Consider the following 27179-nt stretch of genomic DNA (forward strand, 5'->3'; position numbering starts at 1 on the left):
GCCGAGGCGACCTCCAGCGGCCACCCTCCATCCTGTTGACTGTTCTGGGTCCCCTGGAGAGAAAGGGAGGGGTGACGATCCGGGTCCTTGGAAGCGTCCTGTTCCCTCCTCCCTTTACAGACCAGGAGGCCGCAGCTAGCTAGTAGCAGTCTCAGATCCAGGTTTCCTATCTCTCGGACGACAGATTTTTATTCAGGACTGGCGGCACAGTGCAGGTCATGAAGAACGGGAGGGTCGTACGCCCATAGATTAAAAAAAAAAAAAAAAGTGAAGGTTGGAGGAACCCGTTAAGACACAGAAAAGGGGAAGTCCCCGCGCCGCCAGTCGGAGAAGATCGAGACTGAGCTCCAGGTTCAGCCCTCTCCCCTTTCCTCGCCTGCAGGTTTTTCTCCCATTGTGCCTTTGGGACCGGATGACCGCAGCGAAACCAGAACGTAAATGGATAAACTGAGGTGCCACTGGGGATCTATTTGAGAGGTACCCGGAGGGCGGGACCATCTGCGGAAGTAGCTGTAAGGCCCGTGCCCCTACAATGCCCCGCCTCCAATTGCGCTACCAGCAGGCGACAGGCCTCCCCCACTTCCGGCCCCCAGGAGCCGTAGCCAGCAGCCCCCTCTTTGCTGCTCTTCCATTGGCTGCCGCAAGGACGCGCTGTGATTTCCCATTGGTTGCGTCTCTTCTCTGGCGCTGCGCCTCCCCCCTCCAGGTATAGTCTCATCTTCCGGCACCCGATAGGCTAAAGGCTGGGAGGGCGTCTGCCCTATTCGACCAATGAACGGTGTGGAGAGTGAGGGCGGCGGCTGCGTGGTGGGGGCAGGGCGGGACTTGGTGTGGCCATTGGCCAGGGCGGGCACAGGCCAGAGATACGATTGGTTGGGGAGAAGGGCACCGTGGTGGGGTCGAAGCTGCGCGGCCTCAGCAGCTGCGGGAGACGGAAGTGGCGAGAGCGCGGCCTCGGAGGGTCGGGCGGACGCCGCCTGGGTGAGTCACCGTGCCCCGTGCACTGCCAGCTTGGGAACCTCAACGACTGCGTTTTGCTCGGTCCCCGCCCCGACCCCCACCGGCTTTCTTGAGTCCCGCCTTCTGTCATTCAGGGCTCCGCCTCCGAGTCTTTAGGCTCCGCCCCTAGAACCTGGGCACCTGAGCTCCCCTGCCAGCCTGGCCCGCCCACCGGGATCAGATCCCTTAGGTCCGGAAACCCTGGGCTTCCCAGGACTGGTCCTTATTCCGCCTTCCCTCCCTCCGTTTTCCTAGGGCTGCATGCCAGTGGGCGGTGAGGCAGCACCTCTGGCTTGCCTCTTGCGGGCTCCCCCATGAGGGAGGGTGGCCTGGGGAAGAGGGTACTGTGAACCGGGAGGAGGCGGGCCCACAGATGGAGCCTCCTGCGGTGCTCTGCTGCACTGCTCCTGAGCATAGCAGGCATGAAGAAAAGTGTAAGTGAAACCTGGGCCTGGCTCCCTAAGTGGACCTAGGAGGCTGCATCCTGAAATCCGTTACTTGGGCTTATCTGACTCCAGGCCTAGGCCGGCCTGATTCTGTTCCTGTTGTGTGGCCTCCTCCCCATAACCTCTGCCCCACTTGGTGTCAAGTACACTTAGCAAGACCTATCCAGCCCTGCTGCCCTCTGATCACAGGTTGTGCTCCCCTCCCTCCTGTCCTCTGGACTCTGCCTCTAGTAAACATGTAAGGTGGGTGCTACTCCCAGACTCAGAGACTGGCAGAGCATTCCTGTGGATTCAGGCCCCCACCAGGGCCAAAAATGAGTCCCAGTTGGGCAGCCTTTGTCTCTTCAGAGTTGGCAGTTCTGCTTTCCCACAAAGAACAGAGGTTGGAGTGTTCTACTTCTCCTTCTGGGTCTGGGAATAAGGACTCTTGAGTTCTGCCGAATGCACTTGGATGACACTCATTTCTGCTTTAGAACTTTGTGGCTGACTTCATGCCCTGCAGGATCACTTGTTGCTTTCTCCACACATAGCTCCCATTGCCTCTCTCTGGCATGGTGAATTGTGGAAAGACTTGTGGAGAGACTGTGAGGGGGGAGAATAAGAGTTGTAGAGAAGTTGATGGGTAGATGTGTGGCATTTGTTGATTCCATGGTGATGTTAATGGTGTCCTTAACCCTTATGTTCCTCTGTCTCCTTATAGTGAGAAGCAGGCAGCCAGGACCCTCACCACGGTAGAATGGTGAGTACTCTTTCTTTCCTAGACCATTGAGTTTTTCTGTAATCGTTGTGTCTTTCTCAGTGAAGCTGCCCTACCTCTCCTAGACCTTGAGTTTCAGGCTACTCTGTTCAGCTCCTAAACTGGTTCATCTGCCCGGAGATAAATTAGGGTTTCTTTAGATTGCAAAACATTAGCTGGTGTACAGCACTGGGAGCCTCCAGAAATCTTTTTCTGCATGTGCAATGCCACGCCTTCCCTACATTACCTACACACCACTGGCTCTCCTACCCCCTCCTACACCAATCCTCTTGCTTTTTTGGGGGGTGGGGGCGGGGGCTGTCTCTGGAAGAATTTCTGTGTTCTGGTCTGAAAAGCCAGGGCTTCTTTATCTCAAGATCCTTGGACTTATGGTGGGTCCTTTGAATATTGTAGGTGCTGTATCAGCAGTGACTCCACCGAAACTATGGGGCTTTCTCCAGCTCCAAGGTGTTGCTGTCTGTTAAGCCAATGCAGGCAGCAGCTGATTGATTATCTAGCAGGATAGAATCTTCAATATTCCAAGAATATCACCAGAGGTGGTTTATAATGATTCTGTAAATTTTCCATTAACTATAACTGTCATGTTCTCACCCCAAGTTCATGGAACCTTTAACTCTTAAGAGCTAGGAGGAGGAAGCAATAAGATGAGAAAGGAGTAGAGAGTTGCAGGCCCTGGCCGGGACTGGGCCCTTAACCTGGCTGCATCTCTTCAGTTTGTTTCCAGTGTCCCCTATGCTTAGGGACAGGTTAAAGAATTCAATTCATCAGAGGATTTCCTCCCTTTCTTCCACAGACATGTGGATCTATGGTGTGTGCTGTGTTGGTTCGTTCTCCAGTCAGCCTGTTGGTCTTGGCCCCCACCAACTGATAACGCCTCCCTTTTTCTCTTCTGGGACACCCTGAAAAGAGCATGGGCTTCAGAGTCGGCTTTATTTAATTTCAAATGCTAGCACCACCACTTAAGTAAATTGCATACCTTCTCTCAGCCTGAGTCTCACCAGTAAAACAGGATAAGGCTTACTTCTTGGGGATTGAAAGGTTTTGGTGAAGTGACATTTGAAACTGCCTGGCTCATTGTAGATGCTTAATAAAACGTCAGGTTTTCTCTCATTCCTCCCCTCCCCCCAAAACAAAACAAAAGCCCTGCTTTCTTAGTTAATAAGCACAGGAAGTTTGGGGTTCCAGCCAGCTTTTTCTGTGACTCTTGGTGACATTTTGAACCCCTTATCTCTACTCCTTATTCCTTGGCCCTCTACACAACTCCCCCCACTCCCCTACCCCTGAGTTTCAAATTTTTTGTATAGCTTCTGTGATCCATGCTTCCAGCTGTTTTCTTTCCCAGACTAAGACATTCTTTCTCCTCCAAAAAGGACTTTATTACACAGAATCAGAGAATGTTAAAAAAAATAAAAGGAGAGATGGGGCTCAAGGCGTTGGGTTGGGCAGGGATTTTGGAATAAAAAACTCAGAGGATTTCCCTTTTAAGAGTGTGTAAAGACTAACCTGGCACCAGACCAGTGTCCATTCTAAGGGGCAAAAAAGGTTTAGTGAAGTCAGGGGATTGAAGGACACTGATGGGCAGGAGTACTGTAGGTGGTGGTTTTGGAGGGAAAGGAGGAAGCGCTGAAACTGGAAAGGGCATGAGGTGGAGGTAGGTGATCTCCATCTTGGGGTGCAGAGTAAGCGTTGGGGGGACTCAGGAAGGGAGGGCGTGGGGATGGTTGTGTGAGAAGACAGGTGTGGGGTGGCTCACCTGGGAAGAAGAGAAATGAAAAGATGTAGGCGGTCTTGCCTTCTGCTCACATGCGGTGTGGGGGCGGCCCACAGCCCAGACTCACGAAAGCCCCTAGGTGTCCCAGGGGATGCGGGGAGGGAGGAGCCTGGGCCTGTGGGCGGGGCCCCGCGGAGCTGCCCCGCCCCTGCCCCCGCCTTCGCGCCGCGGCCCCGGGCTCTCCCCTCTGCTGGATCCCCTCCCCTCCGCGCTCGTGCCGAAGGGCGGAGCTGGGCCCGCTCCATTGTGGAGAGGAGGGGAGAGGCGCGCGGGAGCTGCGCCGAGGCCCCGCCACCAGCGCGCTCGACTCCTGGCCGCCGCGGCTGCACCTGGCGGGCCCCGCAGCCGGGATGCGGCGGGCGCCCGGTGCTGGCGGGCAGCGCAGCGGCTCCGGGGACATGTGCGCTGGCCCAGACCGCCCGCGACCATGAGCCTGACCGCCCGCGTCTCCTGCTCCGTGCTTAGCTGCTTCGTAAGTGCCAGCCCTGTCTGTGGGGAGCTTGGGGGCCCAACGCTTGCTGCACCCGCAGTGGCGCCCTGGGCCATTCCAAATTTCGGCCCATCCCTCTTCCCAAGGCCCCGGGCCCGGCCCTGAACGTCTGGGGGCTGGGGAGGGGAGTTAACCCTTTCCTTGCTTGGACTTGCTTCAGTCTTCGGGTGCCGGGGATTGTCGACGGCCAGGGATGGAAATTCTGTAGCCCATCCTGGCCCCGCAGCGACCGCCCTTGACTGCAGATCTCCAGGCCCCGCCCTGCAGGGGTACATCCCTTACCTCCGCCTCTCCATCTTGGTCCCACCCGCTGCATCCTTGCTTGGGGATGTGGCTAGTAAGCTGTATGGGATGTTAGGGGGCTGATCGGGGAGCACTGGCTGTGGACTGTCTCCGGGGCTTCAATCCCTTCCCCCTTCCACCGCTCCATCCCTCCTCACCTGACAAGCCAGGCTTTTCTCCTTGACTGTCCCCCAGACAGCCTCCCTCTTCTCCATCTTCCCTGCGCCTGCAGGGCTCCGTACCTCTGCATTATTCCTGCTCCTCCCCTCCTCCCCCCGGCTAATGCTGCTTCCCAGCTTCCCCCATCTGTCCTCTCAGATGTCCCCCGCCCGCCCCGTGGGTGTCTGCCAGTCCTTCTCTCTCTCCCCTGGCTGTCCTTGGGTCTCCTGGTTCCTCGCAGGCGTGGATCCCCTCTTCTCCCCTCCCTGGTGGTTGGGAGGGGAGTTACTTCTGCTTGCCGAGGGTATTCCTCAGGAATTCCCCTCAGATCAGCAGGCGGGGCAGGGTGCTTGGCAGGTAGTGGGGGCTTGTCAATAGCCTGGGCCTAACAGGAAGATAAAACCCCGCTCCAAAACACATCCTCCTTTTGAAGCATCAGTGAAGGCCCTCTAGAGGCATGGTACTGAATCCCCCCACCCACTCCTCTTTGTCTCCTTCACCCACCAGATCGAAGCTTCAGTGACTGCAGGTGCCGGAGTTCCCTCCTTTCTCTATAACCAGCTGCCACACCTGGCCCTCTGGCTCCTTTTCCTCAGGACAGCAGTTTCTCATCCCCACTCCTGTCTTACCCTTACATTAGTCTTTTTTTCCCTTAGTTTCCTCTCCTCTTCAATTTTTGAAATTTTGGCTCTATGGGAGAGTCCCTCTTTGAAGAGTGCAGATTCTCAGTTCCTCCTTGGCCCTCTCTCTTCCCTTAGGCTTAATAGGCTTGAGAAACCCCTCCGTTTCACCCTTCCCTGTCTCCAGCTACATCAGGTCTCTTTTCCCTTTTCTGGTGACCAGAACCTTTAGAAGTATATGTGGGATTTGAGACCAACCTGGGCAATGTAGCAAGACCCTGTTTCTAAAAACAATAATTTAGCTGGGCCTGGTGCGTGTCTGTAGTCCCAGCTACTCAGGAGGCCAAGGCATGGGGATCGCTTGAGCCCAGGAGTTTGAGGCTGCAGTGAGCTATGAGCTATTGCACCACTGCACTCCAGCCTGGGTGAGAGAGTGAGACCCTGTCTCTAAAAAAAAAAAAAAAAAGTACATGCGGGGTGTCTGTGGATTTATTGGTGGGGGAAGGGCTCAGAATTAGCCTGGTGGGCCAAGTGGTGCTTGGTGACTTAGGACTGTGGCCTTCCTATAGGGTGAGGAGGGGCCCCCCAGCCTGGAGTACATCCAAGCCAAGGATCTGTTCCCCCCCAAGGAACTAGTGAAGGAGGAGGAGAATCTTCAGGTAAGAAGGAATTGGGGGCCCAGGGTGGGTGGGGCTCCCTGCCCAGTTAAAAAACACCTCCCCCTCAAAATCTTCAAGGGAATCTAGCACTGGAGCTCTCCTTCCTGCTCTCTGGTCTCTAGAGGGAGGGGGGATCTGTCTGTACGTGTATAATGGAGCATTTGGTCCCAGGGAAAGAAAGGCAGTTTTCCTATACAGCCGTTGCCTGGTGCCCGTACTGTGGAGAGGATTCTCCTCTCCTGTGTCGGTCCACCTTTCCCAGAGGGGATCCCACAGAGCAGGGGCTGTGGAGGAGAAGCAGGAGGTGATTTACTTCTGGACTGAGGGTTCTTCTGCACCTCGGCAGGTACCCTTCACAGTACTGCAGGGTGAGGGAGTGGAGTTCCTGGGCCGGGCAGCCGATGCCCTCATTGCCATCTCTAACTACCGGCTGCATATCAAATTCAAGGACTCTGTCATCAACGTGAGTTTCTGTGTTGTTCTCCCATACCTAAGCTAGAATCCCTGTGAGGTTAAAGGTAGGATTGTTCCAATGTGCTCTCTGATCATGTTTCCAAAAAAGATACTCCCTGGCCTTGTGTTTTCCTGCCTCATTCTTACAGCTATGGTCTATCTTTCTGTTTCTGGCTCATCGTCCCCTCCCCTCTTCTCTCTTCCCATTGCTCTGTTGCTGGCCTTTCTAAGGGGCACAGTGGCATTGTTGGAAGAGTGCAGGCTTTGGAGTCAGGCAAACCTGGGCTCTTTTACTGCACTGCCACTCACCAGCTATGTGACCTTGGTTAAGTCACCTGAGGCTTGATTTTTTTTCTCTTTAGTAATATGGGGTGAAAACACCTGGTTTGCAGGGTTAGTGTGATTATTAATGGGGTCACATGTAGAGGACCCAGCACAGTTACGAGGCACTTAACAGGCCCTCAGTAAATGCTGGTTTCCTTCTTGCTATTGATACCTTATCACCTAAGCTGGGGTGGGGATTAGGAGTGGTGCCAAATGGGGGGGTGGTCTGAGCTTCAGTTTGCCCTTCCTCTGAAGGTCCCCCTCCGGATGATTGACAGTGTGGAGAGCCGTGATATGTTCCAGTTGCACATTGCCTGCAAGGACTCCAAAGTGGTGAGGTGAGAACAACAGGGCCTCACTCAGGCCCCCTGACCCTAGTCTTGTCCAGACCTGTCTGCTGCAGGGTCTCTCTGGCGCAAGAGAGGAAAGATACTGCCTCACTTCCCGGTCAGTTTACTGACTCATAATATCTTTTTTTTTTTTTTTGAGACAGAGTCTCACTTTGTTGCCTGGGCTAGAGTGAGTGCCGTGGCGTCAGCCTAGCTTACAGCAACCTCAAACTCCTGGGCTTAAGCGATCCTAGTGCCTAGAGCCTCCCGAGTAGCTGGGACTACAGGCATGCGCCACCATGCCCGGCTAATTTTTTCTATATATATTTTTAGTTGTCCAGATAATTTTTATTTCTATTTTTAGTAGAGACGGGGGTCTTACTCAGGCTGGTCTCGAACTCCTGACCTCGAGTGATCCACCTGCCTCAGCCTCCCAGAGGGCTAGGATTACAGGCGTGAGCCACCGCACCCGGCCGACCCATAATATCTTGATCTGAAAAAAATGGGTATATGCTTAGTTCATGGAGTTATCATAAGGATTAAGTGAGATAATGCATATGAGAGCACCTAGGACAATATCTGGCATAGGGCACTCACATTATTGTTGGCTCATTTAACATATATTTATTGAGTACCCTACTCCATGCCAGACTGTTTTAAGCATTGGGGATACAGCAGGGAACAACATACAAAATTTTCTGCCCTCATGGAGCTTATATTCCAATGAAGGGAAACCAATAGGAAATAATAAGTATGTTAAATGCTAAGTGTAAAGAAAAAACAGGGAGAGGGGATATGGAGCGCTATGGAAGTAAATGTTTTAAAACAAAGTAATCAGAGAAGCTGCACCGAAAAGATAATGTTTGAGTCAAGACCTGAAGAAAGTGACCTTGTGGGTATTTGGGGGAAGAGTGCCAAACAGAGGGAACAGAAAGTGTCAGAGCCCTGTGGTGAAGGTGTACCTGTGCCTACAGATTAGAAGAATGGCAAGGAGGCCGGTGTGGCTGGAATGAGTGCACGTGGGTAAGGGTAGTGGGTAAGATCTGAGAACAAAGCTGTTTGGCTTTTACTTTGAGGTAAATGAGAAACAATTGGAGGATTTTGTGCAAAGGAGTGACATGATCTGCTTGATGTTTTGTAGAATCACTCTTGCTGCTCTATTGAGAACAGATGGAAGAGAATGGGAGCAAGAGCAAAGGCAGAAGCTGGAGAGTAGTTAGGAAGCTATTGCAGTTGCCCAGGGGAGAGATTGTGGTGGCTTACCTAGGGTGGTAGCAGTCAAAATGGTGAGAAGTGATCAATTTTGGGTGTATTTTGAAGGTAGAGATGAGAAAATTTACTGACAGACTGGCTATGAGAGAAAGAGGAGTCTGGGATGACTTCAAGGATTATTAAAAGGATGCCCAGTTTAGAGCCTACCATGTGCTAAGGTCTACAGGAGATTCAGAAGAAGAATCCATATTGCCCTTCTGTTCAATGAGGCTAAAGTCTAGTTGCTGAATGAAGACTTAACATGTGGCAATGTGCTGTGGAAAAATTTATTGTTTAATACTTGAAGCGCATTGAGAATCAACGTGTCAGGCTAGGCACAGTGGCTCATGCTGAGGCGGGAGGATCGCTTGAGGTCAGGAGTTTGGAGACCAGCCTGAACAAGAGTGAGACCCCGTCTCTACAAAAAATAAAAAAATTAGCTGGGTGTGGTGGTGTGTGCCTGTTGTCCCAGCTACTTGGGAGGCTGAGGCAAGAGGATCTCTCGAGCTCAGGAGTTTGAGGTTGCAGTGAGTTATGATCACGCCACTGCACTCTAGCCTGGTGATAGAGCGAGACCGTGTCTCAAAAACAACAAAAAAGAGTCAATGTGTCTGTGGAATGAAGTAGGCTAGAAAGGCTTCAAGAAAGAGAATGGGCTGAAACTGTCTTCAAAGTATTAGTAGGATGAGGCTAGGCAGAGAGGAGACATTAGCAAACAGAAAAGGAAAACAAGGAGCTAGGAATGACATTAGCAGGACTTCCGGCCTGAAGCAGAAGATCTGTGTTAGGGAGCCATAGGTGATAACTCTGGTCTGGTAGGGTAAGGACAAGGAGTGGAGACATTCAGGCCATGTGGTAGCATTTAGATTTGGTATGAGAAACAGTTGGGCCCCATTAGAGGGGATAAGTATGTCTCAAACACAGGAGTTCTTGGGAAGAGAATTATCACAAGAGACAACTTCTCTTGGGTGTTGGCCAGTGTCCCTGGTCCCCCACAGGATCCCCATTGCCTTAGCTCCTGCTTTGGAGCCTCCTTTCCTCACAGCCTTCCCATGGCCATGTTTTTGACCCTTATGGCCCCATGGCCACCCGCCCCTTGCCTCACCCAAGCCTGTGGCTTCTTGCCTGGCAGGTGCCACTTCTCCACTTTCAAGCAGTGCCAAGAGTGGCTCACACGGCTAAGCCGGGCCACAGCAAGACCTGCCAAGCCTGAGGACCTCTTTGCCTTTGCCTACCATGCCTGGTGCCTGGGGCTGACCGAAGAGGACCAGCATACCCACCTGTGTCAGCCAGGTGAGGCCAGGCTATTTTCTTTGGGAGGCTGCTTCTTATCCCTTGGTTCTCATCTGTCTTCCTCCCCCTGACATTGTGTTCTGGGAGGCTAACAGTCCGGGGCCTCTGTTGCAGGAGAGCACATACGATGTCGGCAGGAGGCGGAGCTCACGAGGATGGGCTTTGACCTGCAGAACGTCTGGAGAGTCTCGCATATCAACAGCAACTACAAGTGAGAGGGCAGGGGGTGGGGGACCAAAACACCAATCCAGACCCAAACCTCTTCCACATTTGCGTAAGCATGGTGGGCACAGCTCCTGGGTCTTTTTCTGGTTCCTGTCCACCACCTGGGGTCTTGCTATCACATGTCTTAGACTCAGTCTGGTGACCCCATCTGGTCTCTTCTCAGATTGTGCCCCAGTTACCCCCAGAAGCTGCTGGTTCCTGTGTGGATCACAGATAAAGAGCTGGAGAATGTGGCTTCCTTTCGTTCCTGGAAGCGGATCCCCGTGGTTGTGTATAGGTGAGGGGGGAGTGGGAAGTAGGCAGGCTATTTTTTATGCAGTACGAGTCAAAAATCAGAGGTTTTTCAGCAGCCTGATTGAGCGGGAATTGACACCCAGTAGGGAAGTGACTGAAATATTAAAACAAAAGGTGCCTTAGTTTTCTTTCCTAAGGATAAGGTTTTTGGAGTGTTTATTCTCTTTTTTGGGGTGTGTGTGCACATGTAAAACATTGCATTAGTACAGGGCTTGGCAAACTGGTTTGCAGACCAAATCTGGCCTATAGCCTGTGAGCTATGAATGGCTTTTACATTTTAAAAGGGTTACTTAAAAAACAAAAACAAACAAACAAAAAAGAATACACAACAGCAACTGGTTGTGACCTACAAGGCTGAAAATTTATTGTTCGGTTCTTTACTGAAAATGTTTGCCGACCCCTGCACAAGAGCATTATAGCTAAAATAGAGTGAGATAGGTAGTAACCCTGAGGTTTGGAATTGTTCGTGTTCTTGGCTCTGGCCTCGTTCTCCTGCCGGGTGTCTGTACCTGGAGCAGGTGCTGTGCAGATTTGATGAGTCAAGGTCACCTTGGGAATACAGAGCCCATTTGAGAAAATGTGTGTGATAGCACTTTGTATACTGTAAAGTCCTCTAGAGATGTTGAGGCTTTTGGTTGCTATTATCATGACCTGGACGAGTTGGTAGCCCCTGCTGGTTCTGGAGACTTTGGTCTGGCCCCCTGAGGGCAGGCCTCTGGAGTCTTTGAAATGCCAAGGGCATTATGGTTTCTTCTGTTTTGTCAGACACTTGCGCAATGGGGCGGCCATTGCCCGCTGCAGCCAGCCTGAGATCAGCTGGTGGGGCTGGCGCAATGCTGATGATGAGTACCTGGTCACCTCCATTGCTAAAGCCTGTGCCCTGGACCCAGGGACAAGGGCCACTGGGAGCTCCCTTGGCACCGGGAATAATGATACCAGCGAGGCTTGTGACACCGACTTCGGTAAGGTGTGGGTGGTGCTAGCTCCCCAGGGAGCGGGCCCCCTCCCTGGCCTCATTGGCTCCCAGGGAGTCCTCAGTGAGAGGATGGGAAGAAGGTGACAACACACAGGGTGTTTGGGTCCCTGCCTTTTGGGAAGCTGTGGGGTGTGTGGGGTCTCCAGTGGCATGTTCCTGTGTTCTGAGAGGGAGGTCCACAGGGCCAGGGGGAGGCTGGGTGGCCTGCTGACCCAGGGTCTTCTTCCTACTGTGTAGATTCCTCTCTGACTGCATGCTCTGGGGTGGAGAGCACAGCGGCCCCCCAGAAGCTGCTGATCCTGGATGCGCGATCCTACACGGCAGCAGTGGCCAACCGGGCCAAGGGTGGAGGTTGTGAGTGTGAAGGTACTACTGCTGCCCCACTGTCTGTAGCCAGCCTGTCCTCTGCGTGGCTTTGGTGAGGGAGAGGGTTGGGAGCAGCTTGTGTAGTGGAAAGAACCAAACAAGCCTGGCTTGGAATCAGGACTTTGCCACTTATTAGCTATGACTGTGCTTAAGTTACTTAATCAGTCTAAGCTTTATTTTCTCATCTGTAAAATGGAGATGATACATACCTTACAAAGTTGTTGGGATGATTAGAGGTTGTGGCACAGAGCAGCTACTGTTTATTGAGAATTTATTATATATTATCATTCTTAGTACTACTATCATCTATGGTTAATATTACTATTACTACTACTAGTATATGGCACCTGAGTATCCAGAGGTAAAAGTGTGATTCAGATTTCAAGAGTATATTTAGTACCCATCTGGTAGTGTGCTGCGCTGCCAGGGAAGGTTTTTGTCTACTAGTACCACTCTTGTCCTGGATGCCTGTTTCCAGGACGTGCTCTTATGTTCTGCTGTCCTTTCATGTCTAGAGTACTATCCCAACTGTGAGGTCGTGTTCATGGGAATGGCCAACATCCATGCCATCCGGAATAGCTTCCAGTACCTCCGGGCTGTGTGTAGCCAGATGCCGGATCCCAGCAAGTAAGTGTTCGCTGCTCTGATTCCGTCATCCCTCCAGCCTTATCCCTCCCCAGTACTTCTCATCCTCGGAAGATTAGGTGGGGAGATGAGAAGTTTAGAGGTATAGAAGACCTGAGGGCCTGGGTAGAGTTGGGTGCAGTGGGCCAGTTCCAAGAACACTTCTACTTCTCAGCCAACGCTTTGGCACAGCCACAGGACACTGGATTCCTTTTGTTTGGATCATTTATCCTACTCAAAGAACACAGAGAACTGGAAAGAGAAAGTAGCTACATGTGTATGTGACACTTCCCAGTTCCTCTCTCAATCCTAAGACGCTCTTATCTTCCCCAGGTCCTGTCTTTCCTACTTTCCTGCTCAATATCTCTTGGCTAAAAGGCCATGGCTTGGACCTCTTGGTTTCAGCTCACACTGGGGATTTTGTTGGGTATGGCTGGCCATGGGTGGTAGAGAGACTGTTGGTGATGGACTTGATTTCTCCTCTTACGTAGCTGGCTGTCGGCACTGGAGAGTACCAAGTGGCTGCAGCATTTGTCGGTGATGCTGAAAGCAGCTGTGCTGGTGGCTAATACAGTAGACCGCGAAGGCCGGCCTGTGCTGGTACACTGCTCAGATGGCTGGGACCGCACGCCGCAGATTGTAGCCCTGGCCAAAATATTACTGGACCCATATTACAGGACGTTGGAGGTATTGAGAGGAGTTGGGTGGGAAAGACCAGAGGGAATGCGGGAGGAGAGGTGTTGAACCCTCTGAATCTGTCTTGGGGATTTGTCGGTAGAGGACATTGGTGGCTCTGAGTCCTGTTCTAGGTTCAGTCCTATTTTTCTTTGAAGCTGCCAGCTTCCTACTTTGGGCAATTCCCAGGGGAGTAGCACACCAGCCTTTCCAGAGAGGCCTACACTTGGCCTGTCTCTTTGTTTACAGGGCTTCCAAGTGTTGGTGGAGTCTGATTGGCTGGATTTTGGGCACAAGTTTGGAGATCGCTGTGGCCACCAGGAGAATGCAGAGGACCAAAATGAACAATGCCCTGTGTTCCTCCAGTGGCTTGATTCTGTTCATCAGTTGCTTAAGCAGTTCCCCTGCCTGTTTGAATTTAATGAAGCATTCCTGGTAAGTCCTAAAGCCTGTGACCAGGGTCGGGGGTGGTGTCAGCCTGAGGCCCCCAGGTACAAGCTGTCTTGGCCCTCTAGGTAAAACTGGTGCAGCACACATACTCCTGCCTGTATGGCACGTTCCTGGCCAACAACCCCTGTGAGCGCGAGAAGCGCAACATCTACAAGCGGACCTGCTCTGTGTGGGCTCTCCTTCGAGCCGGCAATAAGAACTTTCATAACTTCCTCTACACACCTGGCTCAGACATGGTAAGTCTGAGCCCTTGTCCTATATGTGCTACCTGGAAACCTATTGGGAGAAGAGGCCGAGTCAGTGGGGAGAATGTGGAGCCAAAGGCTTAGGCAAGAAAGAGGAACCGGGAGCACCTCACAGAGCGCTAGTATTGGGGTGCTTTCCCAGGTCCTGCATCCTGTTTGTCACGTCCGAGCCCTGCACCTTTGGACAGCTGTTTATTTGCCAGCATCATCTCCGTGCACACTTGGGGAGGAAAACATGGATCTTTACCTTTCCCCGGTGGCCCAGAGCCAGGAGTTCTCTGGCCGCTCTCTGGACAGGTAAGAGAAGCCATTCTTGCTCTCTCCCATCTCTGCCAGGGAGGCAATAATAACTGCTTCCTATCTTGCCTCAATGTCTTTCTCTTTCTCTTATGAGATGTTTTAAAGCAACTTCTTGAGTCAGTTGAAAGAGAAACTTGACTCAAGACTTGTAGCTAGCCCAGGGCGTACTCTGTATATTTTCAAGGTTTTCTCTTAAGATAAGATTGGATACTTGCTTTCTTGGAGCTGCTGTCACCCTGTGTGACACACCCAAGCAGGGGAGTGGAGAACGATACAGAAAGGACTATTTTAGGAAGGTTTATGGGAATGATCTTGATCTTTGTTCACTGATACAAAGCATGGGGAACTGGCTGTCTTGGCAGCAATCTTTGCTATGCCCAGCAATCGCTTCCAGAAGCATCTGACTCTCAGAGAAGTGGGTTCCCAGGAGGAGGATGGCCTTTACATTACTCTCTCAGAAAAAGGCCAGAATTTAAAGGGAGACATAAAGTTATCTTCTGACTAAATATTTGCGGGAAAGTAGGATGAGGGTTGGTTAAATTATTAGGGTAATTCATAGTCTTTATTTTTTAAAAAGTCAATATAAAAGTAGAAAATGGAAATCTTCCCTTATGATCCTTGTCCACAGTTAACACTTTGGTGTGTGTCCTTCTAGGTCTTTCTCTCTATATTAGATATAGCCACACTCTCACACACTTACACAGAAACATTTTTTATGAATAACAGTGGAATTTTTTGCATACTCTTTACATTTTTGTGTGTTCTGCAAATTGTTTTTCCCACTTTGGATTAGATTGTTAGCCCATGACAGCACATATAAAGCTACGTTATTGTTTTTAGTGGCTTCAGAGTAGTCCAAAATTATAGTGCATCATAATTTATATAACCAGCTTCCTATTAGTCATTTAAGTAGTTTTCTTTTTTTTTATCCTTACATAGTGAGCATCCTTACATGTATATCTTTTAAAAAAATTGTGGTAAAATATACATAATATTTACCATCTAAGTCATTTTTAAGTGTATGGCTCAGGAGTGTTACCTTATATGTGTACCTTTTCATTTGTGCTAGTATTTCTGCCAGATAAATTCCTAAAAATGAAAATCCTATGTTCAAAGGATATATTTATTTTATTTTATTTTTATTTTTATTTTTATTTTTTGAGACAGAGTCTCGCTTTGTTGCCCGGGCTAGAGTGAGTGCCGTGGCATCAGCCTAGCTCACAGCAACCTCAAACTCCTGGGCTTAAGGGATCCTACTGCCTCAGCCTCCCAAGTAGCTGGGACTCCAGGCATGCGCCACCACGCCCGGCTCATTTTTTCTATATATATTTTTAGTTATCCAGATAATTTCTTTCTATTTTTAGTAGAGACAGGGTCTCGCTCTTGCTCAGGCTGGTCTCGAACTCTTGACCTTGAGCGATCCCCCTGCCTTTTTTTTTTTTTTTTTTTTGAGACAGAGTCTCGCTCTGTTGCCCGGGCTAGAGTGAGTGCCGTGGCATCAGCCTGGCTCACAGCAACCTCAGACTCCTGGGCTTAAGCGATCCTACTGCCTCAGCCTCCCGAGTAGCTGGGACTACAGGCATGAGCCACCATGCCCGGCTAATTTTTTGTATATATATTTTTAGTTGGCCAGATAATTTCTTTCTATTTTTTTAGTAGAGACGGGGTCTCACTCTTGCTCAGGCTGGTCTCGAACTCCTGACCTCGAGCAATCCACCCGCCTCGGCCTCCCAGAGCTAGGATTACAGGCGTGAGCCACCGCGCCCGGCCAACCTTGAGCGATCCCCCTGCCTTGACCTCCCAGAGTGCTAGGATTACAGGCGTAACCCACCGCGCCCGGCCTTAATTTATTTTAAATTTTGATATTTGCTTATTGGCTAAAGTTTTTTTTTGTTTTGTTTTTGAGACAGAGTATCACTCTGTCACCCTGGGTAGAGTACAGTGGCATCATTGTAGCTCACTGCCACTTCAAACTCCTGGGCTCAGGTGATCAATTCTCTTGCCTCAGCCTCCCTAGTAGCTGGGACTACAGGTGTGTGCCACTGTCCCGGCTAAGTTTTCTATTTTTAGTAGAGATGAGGTCTCGCTTTTGCTCAGGCTGGTTTCAAACTCCTGAGCTCAAGTGATCCTCCCGCCTCGGCCTCCCAGAGTGCTAGGATTATGGATGTTAGTCACTGTGTCCAGCTGGCTGAAAGTTTTTAACATTAAAATATGTTATGTTATTGGTTTAATATTATAAAGGAAAACAAAAAACCAACATCCCAAATTATTGGTTTTAAGGTCTTTTGAGCTGAGTCCATTGTCAGGAAACCATGGATAGGCTTCAGGAATTCTGTGATTTTCTCTTTCCCTAAACAACATAGAATTTGAAAATAGGTTCATATGTTTACTTTTCCATTTGCAGTAAGCTCTATGACCGATTTATGAATGACTGCTTTCAATTAGTATCTAATTTATCAATTCAGTAAATGTTTCTTTAATACCTTCAAGTTGCCTAGTACTGTACTAGGTTTTGTGGGCTGTACCAAAGAAAGAGAAGATATTGGTCCTACCTTCAAGATACTTCCAAGCTGTAAGATAAGACACAGAACAACTATGAGAATGTATGTAGTTCAAAGCTGTTAGAGAAATGAGATGTTTTTAAAAAGGGACATTTGGTGGCTGTTTTACTCAAGAAATTTTTAGGAAGGACCAGGCAGGAACCTTGGCTTTTTTGTGTCCCAAGTATCTGGCTTAGAACCTGGCACATAACAGGTACTTTAGTAAATTTTGACACAGGCAAACAAATGAATGGAATAAAGGGAGTTGTGAGTTTGGTAACAAAGTTAGTGGAGAGGGGTCCAAAGGAATTGGATACATGAGAGATAGTTTTTTTTTTAAAAAAAAACAAGACCTCTCTGGAGCTGGCAAGGGTTAAGAAGGGGCTATTTTAAGGAATAGAAAGGAATATAGGACAGGTCATTGAAGGCATTGAAGGCTTTAAACATTACAGGGCAGAGTTCATTTTGATTGTTGTTGAGTCATTATGGGAAGTCATTGTGACCTGCTGACAATGGGATTTTTGGAGAACTAATCGGTGAGGAGGGTAGTAGAAGGCACAGACGCCGTCGCAATTCAGATAGGAGGGGAAGAGTCCCTGGAAAAGAGAAAGGATTAAATTCAGAAACATTGTAGAGAAGCTGTTAGCAGGCCGTGGAATTGACTGAAAGTTGGAGGGTAAAAGTGAAGAATAAAGAGTACCCAGTGTCTCTTCACAGTCAAAGATAGGGCCCAAGTGTCTGAACTTAGAACTAGGAGAATATTAACGCCACCAGCAGACATTGAGAAGCCAAACTAGTTTGGGGAGAAAGAGAAGATTGGGATTGAAATACTAGTTGATAGCAAAGGGGAGGTGTGGTGTAGGCAGCTCCAAATGGAGAGTTGGATTTAGAGGACTAAGTGGTATAAAGATTTTAAAGGAAATGGCTGCTGTAACACCTGACCTGACTTACCTTAGGTTCTACCTTTCCCTAGATCAAAAATGTCCTGTTCTCTTTTTTCTTCTTCCATTAAAACCCAACACATTCTCCTATACTTAGCTCAAATCCTACCCTCTCTGTGTAGCCTTTCCTGACCACCCCAGCTGGATGAGCTCTCTCTCCTTATTCTAAATGCAGGGATTATTGTCTATATGAGCATTATCAATTAAACCTTTAGTGAACACGGGAATCAGTTGTGGAGGATGGCTGAGTATTGCTATTTGAATTTGGGTGAAGAGTGCATGGGAGTTTCCTAGATTCTTCTCTTCTTTTGTGTGCTTGAAAGTCTCCATAATAAAAAGAAAAAAGAAAAATAAAGTCAGCTGTGGTACGTTTAAAAAATGCAGATGCCGGGCCGGGCGCGGTGGCTCACGCCTGTAATCCTAGCACTCTGGGAGGCTGAGGGGTGTGGATCGTTTGAGCTCAGGAGTTCGAGACCAGCCTGAGCAAGAGTGAGACCCCGTTTCTACTAAAAATACAAAGAAATTATCCGGACAACTAAAAATATATGTAGAAAAAATTAGCCGGTCGTGGTGGCTCATGCTTGTGGTACCAGCTACTCGGGAGGCTGAGGCAGTAGGATCGCTTGAGCCCAGGAGTTTGAGGTTGCTGTGAGCTACGCTGACGCCACGGCACTCTACCCTGGGCAACAGAGTGAGACTCTGTCTCAAAAAAATAAAACAAAAACAAAAACAAACAAAAAAACAAAACAAAAAAATGCAGATGCCTAGGCCTCACTCGTGGCCATTCTTTTTTTTTTTTTTTGAGACAGAGTCTCACTCTGTTGCCGGGCTAGAGTGCCGTAGCGTCAGCCTAGCTCACAGCAACCTCAAACTCCTGGGCTCAAGTGACCTCCCAAGTAGCTGGGACTATAGGCATGTGCCACTATGCCCAGCTAATTTTTTCTGTTTTTAGTAGAGATGGGGGTCTCACTCTTGCTTAGGCTGGTCTTGAACTCTTAACTTCCACCTTGGCCTCCCAGAGTGCTAGGATTACAGGCGTGAGCCACCGCGCCTGGCCAGCGTTCTAATTCAGTAGGTCTTAGATGCTCCCTGGTTGTCTATATATCTAGAAGATCCCACAGGGGCAACTGATGTATACCAAATATTGAACTCCACAGGTCTATTTCATTCAGTTGGCACCTAGCAAAGGCACTTAAGTAAAGGGAGTTAACAAGTAAACACGTAAGTGCAGTAATGTGTTATAGGAAGCACTGAGCAATGAGCTTTGATGTGGACCATTTTGTTTAATCCTCAGGATGGCTTTATGAGGTAGGTACTTTAACCTTTCTTCTATAGTTGTGGTAATTGAGGCGTGGAGAAGTTAAGGTCACACAGCAAAGAAGTTGCCAAACTGGGATTAGACCCTGGACTCCAGAGACTGTAATCATAACCCACTGCTATTGCCTTCCTGGAATTTCATACCACAAAAAAAAAAAAAAAAAATCAAAATTGATCAAAAAAAGTCAAATTAAACATAAAAATATATTTAAAACATTTATTATAATAGTCTCAAGAACCAATTACTTAAAATAAGCTGTGTTGTTACTCTGCCTTTGGGGGTTTTTTTCTGTATGAGCTGAACTGACTGAACTAAAAATAGGCTGGTGAAATCTCCACTGTCTCTTGCTGAATTTTCCTGAAGTTTTCATTGCTCTAAGCACGTTGAACTACATTAAAAATCAGGGCACCCATTCTTGAAAGTGTCTGTTACCCATTTGGTATATACAAATGCCTGTAGAACTCTTTGAGTTCTGTATACCAGGGGAAGTTTCCATGAGGCCTTAGGAGTCACAGGCACACACTGCTGCTACATGGTTATAAAAAGCTGTGTTGAGGAGTCATGGGTGTAGTCTTGAGTATAGTCTTAATAAGTTTGTGGTTGATTACCTATATCTGAATCCTCTGCAAGGTATGATTTGTTACTTTTTTTTTTTTCAAGACAGAGTCTCACTCTATTGTCCATGCTAGAGTGGGCATGATAATAGCTCACTGCAGCCTTGAACTCCTGTGCTCAAATGATTCTCTGGCCTCAGCCACCCAAGTAGCTGGGACTACAGGCACATACCACCATGCCTGGCTAATTATTTTTGTAGAGACAGGGTCTTGCTATGTTCCCCAGGCTGGTCTTGAAAATCTGGTCTCAAGTGATCCTCCTGCCTCAGCCTTCCAAAGTGCTGGGATTACAGGTGTGAGCCACCAAGCCCAGCCTGTTGTTATCATTTTATAAAGGAGAAAACCAAGTATCTGAGAGGTTAAATAACTTGCTTGTAGTCATGTAGCTAATCAGTGTCAGAGCCAATATCGTCTAGTTCCAAAATTCATCTTCTCTCTTACTGTGATAGAAATAGAGGCAGTAGAATATTATGTTTGAGGCTCAGATGTAGTTCTGGCTGGAATAGTAGATTTAGAAGGCATCAACATAGAACGGGGGTCCCAACCTATGGTGAGTTGTATAATTATTTCATCATATATTACAATGTAATAATAGAAATAAAGTGCACAATAAATGTAATACACTTGAATCATCCCCAAACCACTCTCCCCCCGCCCCCACGTGCAGTTTGTGGAAAAATGATCTTCCATGAAACAGTTCCTGGTGCCAAAAAGGTTGGAGACCGCTGGCATAGAAGGCAGTTGAAACCATGGGAGTGGTGGAGGTTGCCCAGGGAGATTGTGTAGGTTGAGTACTGACAAAAGTTAAGGACAGATCCTGGGTTCTTGAGGACAGGGTCCATGTCTTACGCTTTTTGCAGAGTAAGACTTTCAGTGAACATTGGTTATTTGTAATCTTTAATGTTATTATTTCTTGTGAACCCTGGGCTTTGATATTGCTCTGATGAGCCGATTCTATACACTGTATTAGAGGTGGCTCCCATCTCCTGATCCGGTCGTGTTGTGTTTGTCATTCTAGATTACCTAAAACCAGATCCATGGATGATCTTCTTTCTGCCTGTGATACAAGCAGCCCCCTGACTCGCACATCCAGTGACCCTAACCTGAATAACCACTGTCAGGAGGTCAGAGTAGGTTTGGAGCCCTGGCATACCAATCCCGAGGGATCGGAGACAGCCTTCATGGAATCTGGCATAGGAGGTCCTCAGCAGACTGTAGAAGTGGGTCTTCCTCCCCCTCTGCCCAGCAGCCAGAAAGACTATTTAAGCAATAAACCTTTCAAGAGTCACAAAAGCTGTTCTCTAAGTTATAAACTGCTTAATACCGCAGTGCCACGGGAAATGAAGAGCAACAACTCTGATATAGAGATCAAACTGTTGGAAGAGACTAAGGTACCAGCTCCAGCCCCTCCTGCCCAGGATGAGCCGGGTAGGACATTAGATGGCACAAGGGAGCCACGTGAACATCGTCCTGAAACAGAAGCTGTCAGTGCACTCTCTAAGGTCATTTCCAACATGTGTGATGGAATTTATGATTCTCCTGAGTCTTCCCAGGACTCCCTTACAGGTGCCCCCCAACAGGCCCAGCTAGACTCCGCGATAGGTGTGCCCTCCAGATGTGCTCTCAGTCACAATCTCGGCATCCTTTGCAACCCACCGAGTGCTGCCTGCCAAACTCCTCTAGACCCAAGCACTGACTTCCTCAGCCAAGATCCCTCAGGGTCTGTGGCAAGTATCTCCCGCAAGGAACAGCCTAGTTCTGTGCTGGATGTGATCCATGGGGAGGAAGACATTGGTAAAAGAGGAAATAATAGGAACGGACAGTTGGTGGAAAATCCTCGCTTTGGGAAAATGCCATTGGAATTGGCCCGAAAGCCAATCTCTCAGAGCCAGATCAGTGAGTTCTCTTTTCTAGGGTCCAACTGGGACAGCTTCCAAGGGATGGTGACTTCGTTCCCCAGTGGGGAGACCATCCCTCGGCGGCTGCTTTCCTATGGCTGTTGTGGCAAGAAGTCAAACAGTAAGCAGATGCGGGCAGTGGGGCCCTGCTTTGGGGGCCAGTGGGCTCAGAGAGAAGGTGTGAAGTCACCTGTCTGTTCTAGTCATTCCAATGGACACTGCACTGGCCCAGGAGGAAAAAACAACCGGATGTGGTTGTCTGGTCACCCAAAGCAAGTCTCCAGCACAAAGTCTGTTCCACTGAGCTGCCCTTCTCCAGTGCCTCCTCTCTACTTGGATGACGATGGACTCCCCTTTCCCACGGATGTGATCCAGCATAGGTTACGGCAAATTGAAGCAGGGTACAAGCAAGAGGTAGAGCAGCTACGTCGACAGGTGCGTGAGCTTCAGATGAGGCTGGATATCCGTCACTGCTGTGCCCCTCCAGCAGAGCCCCCCATGGACTATGAGGATGATTTTGTAAGTATTCACTTGCCGTCATCTGCCCATTTGTTTATTCTGTCCATCCAGCCTTCCATCCATTGAGCATTTATTCACTGGGTACTTGCTGTGCCACTGAGTTAGGTGCTTGGGCTGTAGGATGAAAGATAAGTAGTCAAATAGAATGATGTTCTTAAGTGTTATGATTGAGGGAGGCATCAGGCATTAGGGGGCTGGAGTGGAGAAAAATATCAAGGAAGGCTTTCCTGAGAAGATAATGCTTGATTCTTGCCTGCTGCTCCTTTAAAAAAAAAAATTAATTCTTGAGCCGAGTGCTAAAGAATGTGTGATATTTAGCTAGGTAGACAGTGAAAAGGAAACACTATATGCAGAAGCATGAAGGCAGTGGGTATTCCAATGATATGGCTTAAACAAGGGGGTGAGGTGTGTGTGGGTGAATGTGTATGCACACAAACACACTTGTGCTGGGACTGTGAGGGAGAGTTGGGTATTGTGGTGGGAGGTGACATTGGCGAGTTAGACAGGGATTGGAAGGGTCAGCTTGATTGTCCTCTTGTTTGGATTTTACCCTCAAGGCAATATAATTTTAGGCCAGTAAGTAACATAAACAGATTTGTAAGTTAAGAAAATTATTCTAGCAACAGTATAGAATTTTGATCAGGCAGCAAAGACCCAGATTGGGAGGCTGGTTAGGACATTTTGGAATAATCCAGGTGAGAGATGATGAGGACCGTCTAGGCTTTGCTGTGTTGGGCGGCCTCCGGTTCTGGCACCACAGCCCTTGGGAAACTTCTAGGAGCCAGCTTCTTCCCCATAACATCTTGCTATCTACACAGACACATCCCTTCCTTCTGTTAAGGCACTCACTTGCCTGCTGCCCAATTCTCTGATGCTTGAAACAGGAGTCGGTGCACTTTTGTTTTGTAAAGGGCCAAATAAATATCTTAAGTTTTGTGGGCCATATTGTCTGTGTTGCAACTATACAACAAAAACATTCATAGACAACATATAAATGATGAATGCAGCTGTATTCCAACAAAACTTGAGTTACAGAAACAGGCAGTAGGCTGGATTTGGCCTGTGGGCCATAGATTGCCAATCACTGGTGTAGAATGTAACAAGAGAGTCTTTCCACACTGCGGCATAGCACATTGGTTAAAAGCAGGGGTCTGAAGCTAGAATACTACGTTCAAATCCAAGCTTTACTTAGATCAGCTGTTAACTTTCTCTGTGGCTTAGTTTCCTTAGTTGTAAAATGGGAGTAATAGTAGTATACCTCATAAGACTGTTGAGAAATTAAATAAGTTCACATGTGTCATGCACTTAGAACAGTACCTAACACAAAGTAAACAGTGTAAACAGCTGATGATGTTGATATACTTGCCTTTTCTTCAGACATGTTTGAAGGAGTCAGATGACAGTGATACAGAAGATTTTGGCTCTGATCACAGTGAAGACTGCCTTTCAGAAGCCAGCTGGGAACCTGTTGATAAGAAGGAGACTGAGGTATGTCTAGGCAAATATGTGGTGGGTACTTACGTGAGCCAGTGAGTTATCACATTTCCCATTCCTACAGAATGAGCTCTCTCCCAAATGCGTGTCATCTTTGTAGGCAAGTGGTAGCCAGTGTTGAAGATCAGCCTTGTCATTTTCCCTGTGATGCTTTTCTTGTTGAACAGTTGCTCTTCCACTCTGTTGACAAGGACCTGGAATTTTTCCTTGTGCCTTCTGTTAGGTGACTCGCTGGGTTCCAGACCATATGGCATCACACTGCTATAACTGTGACTGTGAATTCTGGTTGGCCAAACGAAGACACCATTGCAGGTAAGATGTTTTGTATGATTTATTATGACTCATAAAGCAGTACAATATATATATGTATAGAACTAAATTGAATTAATCTGAAAATTGAGACATCTTTATAGAAACTATTTTTGTTTACTCCCAACTTTTCATTTACTCATGGAAAGGCTTTTAGACTATCATTTATTCTTAGTATATTGGCATTTTTAATTTTTATTTTTTAGTCCCAATACTGATAAAGGCATGTAGTGGCATTTCTGATGAACTCTTCCCTCTTTGTGCTTTGGCAGAAACTGTGGGAATGTATTTTGTGCTGGATGCTGCCATTTGAAGCTGCCCATTCCTGATCAACAACTCTATGACCCAGTTCTTGTCTGTAACTCATGTTACGAACACATTCAAGTATCTCGTGCCAGGGAACTCATGAGCCAACATCTGAAGAAACCCATTGCTACAGCTTCCAGTTGAATGCCAGGGGAGATGACCTGTCCAATTTCAGCAGGTTTGAAGGGAGGATCTGCTTCAAGTGTAGTTTGGAAGTTTCCTTGGTGTGGCTCATGAAATCACAGAGCTCAAAGATACCGTCTTGAGAAATCCTCCTTGGTACCATGAAACTGGAGCAGAGGAATTCCAATTTGGCAGGAGGTCCTCTACTGGTGAGACCCTCACCCTGGGGTAATGGTCCTGATCCAGACCCAGAGTCTGGAATCTTAACATTGAGTTGGTGACTCCAGCTTCTTTCTCCTGGAGGTCACAAGATGATGATTTCATAGATATTGCCTGGTGCAAAGTGCCCCAAACAGCAATAGAAAGGCATATGTATAACCAAACTCCAAGTGATAACCAGACCCATCTCTCCTCCACCTTGAAAAAAGCAGATTATAGTATACAAGATAGGAATTCCTGTCCTATTTGAGATGAACTATATCCTGTACCTCTGTGTTCTGTGTCTGTGCATGAAGGCTCAGTCTTTAGAGGCACTCCCTCTAGTTGCATTAGTACTGTCTTTTTGTGGAGTTTGGTTTAAAGACTGGTTCAGCAAGTCGAGGTTTCGATGTGTTTTTCACTTGGCTCATTGGCCAGCATCAGTGAATCTTCAGTTTAGGGGGACAGTTCTAGGGAGTGAGATATTTTTGGGAGTAGAGGAAAACTCTGCTGATGTTCAGTCCTGGCAAAAATCAGTTACTTTGAGCTGTGAAGGCAGTCGTCTCTGTTACACGGTGGCAGCTTTTGAGGTATGCACTGTGAAGAGCGAGAAGGGAAAAGCAAAAGTTGTCCTTGTGAAATATCTGCTGATTGTGCCCTACCCTTTGCATCTGACTTTTCCTAGTTGTCCTGGTGCTAACACGGGAGCTACACCTTGATCCTCTCCTGGCATGAAAATAAAACAAAGGTTTTCATTGTTCCATTGCCCACTTCCCCCATGTTGTCTTTCCCTTGGCTGCTGCCTCCTCTGGGTCACACTGCTTCTTATCCTGAACACTTGACACCTTGAGGGTAGAATTTAGTGTTTGGTTTTTACCTCCTAGAATTTGCTGTTTGGTATGTGAGGGTTTCAGTACAAATGCTGCTGTCTATTTCTGTGCACTTAACAATGGAACCCAAACAGAAAAGAATAAAGCCTTGATACCAAAATTGGGAGAGAAAATGTGTCCATTTGGACCAAACATTGTTGGTTTTTTAAAAATTTTATTTTGATTTTTCATCTTAATATGTACCAGTGGCACTTAACCAAAAGATACAGTGATATAGCCATGTACTGTGGTTGGGACAGATACAGTCTCCTTGGCCTATAATGACACCACTAGGACGTCCTTTATACATTTTCCTTAATTTGTTGATGTATAAAAGGTAAATCATATTTAGGGTTATCTTGTTTTAAAACTATGGTAGTTATCTTTCTTACTGCTACTTTCATGTTGCTTTCTAGAAAAAAATTTTCATTCCAAAATAACTAGGATCTGCATTTAGAACAAGAATTATTTGTCCTGACCTTTTCTTCAGTCCTACAGAGAGGCATCTGTGGTTCTTTTATACTTGCCATGGATGTAACCTAAAAAGTTTTGGCGTATTTAGGTCAGCCTAGCAGAACGTTTTTTTGTTTAAATGGAGCTGAATAATGGAGATTTTGTGTATGCAAAATTCCTGAGATCATTGAAAAAGTAACAAACTACTCCTTGTGTCTGATACATAAAATTCTTCTAAGCATTTTCTCAATCATTAAAATTTACTGCCAGTTGTGAGTGGCTTTTTAATTAACTTGACTTTCATTGCACTTCACTCTGCCTGTTTTCACGGGGAGTAAAATTGGTAACATTTGGGGAGACTGTATCTGTCTACTTTGTATGGCTGTTTGGAGGGACTGTCCCATCAGTGAACAAACTGCATGGTCTTGGAGGGAGACTCTAGGCTCTTGGCTCACTCAGATGTGTTCATCAAATACTCCTTTCAGAGCTGTTGTGGGTGTAAGTGACATGATGTGGCCAAAAACCCAAACTGTGCAGTTGCGTTGTGACAAACATGCAATGTGCTGTAAAATCTCAATACAGTTGAAATAAAATCTCTATATTAGTGCTGCTTTGTTGGGTCTTTTTATTCGCTTCAATTTCTAAGAAAAGTTTTAATACTCATTGTTCCTTTGACCATGAGAAAAGACTAAAACTTTATACCCCTTCCTCCCAACAATTTCCATTTTTTAAATAGACCCCTCTTGTTTAATCAGCACAGCTCTTGTTATATTCTTATTTATTGATTGGGTAGGATCTATTTTTATGGATTCTGTAGAATTCCGTCCCGTCTCAGGTGAGGTTTACTTCTCTTTAATGTCTAAAATGTCACCATCAGGTTGAGCAAGCACACGGGACTGTACTTACAGTCTCATGATTCCCTTCTCCTAGGCATCTCATTCTCATCTAACCTTGAGTAACTTGTCCTAAGCAAAATTTTGGCTTAAAAGAGTGTATTTTAAAACATATAAAATGCTACTACCTAAAAGGTGAATTTGTTGACCCAAGATATTGTACCTCCACCACCACCAGTTTTATTTGGAGAGCGGAGCAATTCAACTGTTAGCAGAGATTACAGGGTTAGGCCCTTTGTTCTCCAGAATGACCCACTGCGCATTGCCTAAGGCACGCTTTCTGCATTCCAAATCCCGCACTCAGGCGGTGGTGAAATACAGGAATCTTGAACCTTCGTGTTCCACGGTAGATAACTGGGCTTCTTTCTTTGAAGGGCTTAGAACTCCCCGGTGGGCAGCCTTCCCCGCCTTAAGGTTGGGGACACCCAGGGAACTTCCCCGCCTTAAGGTTGGGGACACCCAGGGAACGCGGCTCTCTGCCCGCGCCCCCGCCCCGGGCTGTGGCCGGCGGGGCTGCGCGGCCGCCGGGGGGCAGGGCCGGCTCGCGCCGCGTCCAGCCGCGCGGCGGGAACTCGAGGCCCCATTGGCCGCGCTGCAAGGCGCAGCGGGGACTCGTGCGCCAACGGTCCCGGTCCTCGGTGGCCCGGCGCTGGCAGGAGGGGGCAGGGCGAAGCGAAGGCCAGGGGGATCGAGAACGGGGTGGGAGAGCCAGGCTC

The 27179-nt window shown here is 48.0% G+C and overlaps 1 protein-coding gene across 3 annotated transcripts; it reads left to right on the top strand.

Annotated features, from left to right (window-relative positions):
- The first annotated feature begins 665 nt into the window (after nucleotides 1–665).
- MTMR4 (myotubularin related protein 4) lies at nucleotides 666–26176 on the top strand. 3 transcript variants are annotated; one of them, XM_045525655.1, is made up of 19 exons: nucleotides 666–706; nucleotides 2146–2184; nucleotides 6094–6183; nucleotides 6530–6646; nucleotides 7216–7298; nucleotides 9673–9833; nucleotides 9948–10044; nucleotides 10222–10335; nucleotides 11118–11314; nucleotides 11566–11694; nucleotides 12210–12321; nucleotides 12810–13005; nucleotides 13243–13428; nucleotides 13509–13679; nucleotides 13831–13985; nucleotides 20420–21818; nucleotides 23196–23306; nucleotides 23536–23624; nucleotides 23894–26176. In XM_045525655.1, the coding sequence occupies exons 2-19, from the start codon at nucleotides 2182–2184 to the stop codon at nucleotides 24069–24071; spliced, it is 3588 nt and encodes a 1195-aa protein (XP_045381611.1). In that variant the 5' UTR covers nucleotides 666–706; nucleotides 2146–2181; the 3' UTR covers nucleotides 24072–26176. The 3 variants fall into 3 exon arrangements, with proteins under 3 accessions (XP_045381611.1, XP_045381609.1, XP_045381610.1); XM_045525653.1 differs by lacking the exon at nucleotides 666–706 and adding an exon at nucleotides 893–981; XM_045525654.1 differs by lacking the exon at nucleotides 666–706 and adding an exon at nucleotides 1206–1433.
- The last annotated feature ends 1003 nt before the right edge of the window (nucleotides 26177–27179 follow it).

The sequence above is a fragment of the Lemur catta genome, chromosome 15 (genome assembly GCF_020740605.2).
Source record: "Lemur catta isolate mLemCat1 chromosome 15, mLemCat1.pri, whole genome shotgun sequence".
In the NCBI taxonomy this organism is placed as follows: Eukaryota; Metazoa; Chordata; class Mammalia; order Primates; family Lemuridae; genus Lemur; species Lemur catta.

Excerpts from the sequence above, each read along its gene's own strand:
- MTMR4 (XM_045525655.1), top strand. Across the intron at positions 12,322-12,809 it reads CAGATGCCGGATCCCAGCAA|CTGGCTGTCGGCACTGGAGA; the intron begins GTAAGTGTTCGC and ends CCTCTTACGTAG. Across the intron at positions 23,307-23,535 it reads TTGATAAGAAGGAGACTGAG|GTGACTCGCTGGGTTCCAGA; the intron begins GTATGTCTAGGC and ends GCCTTCTGTTAG.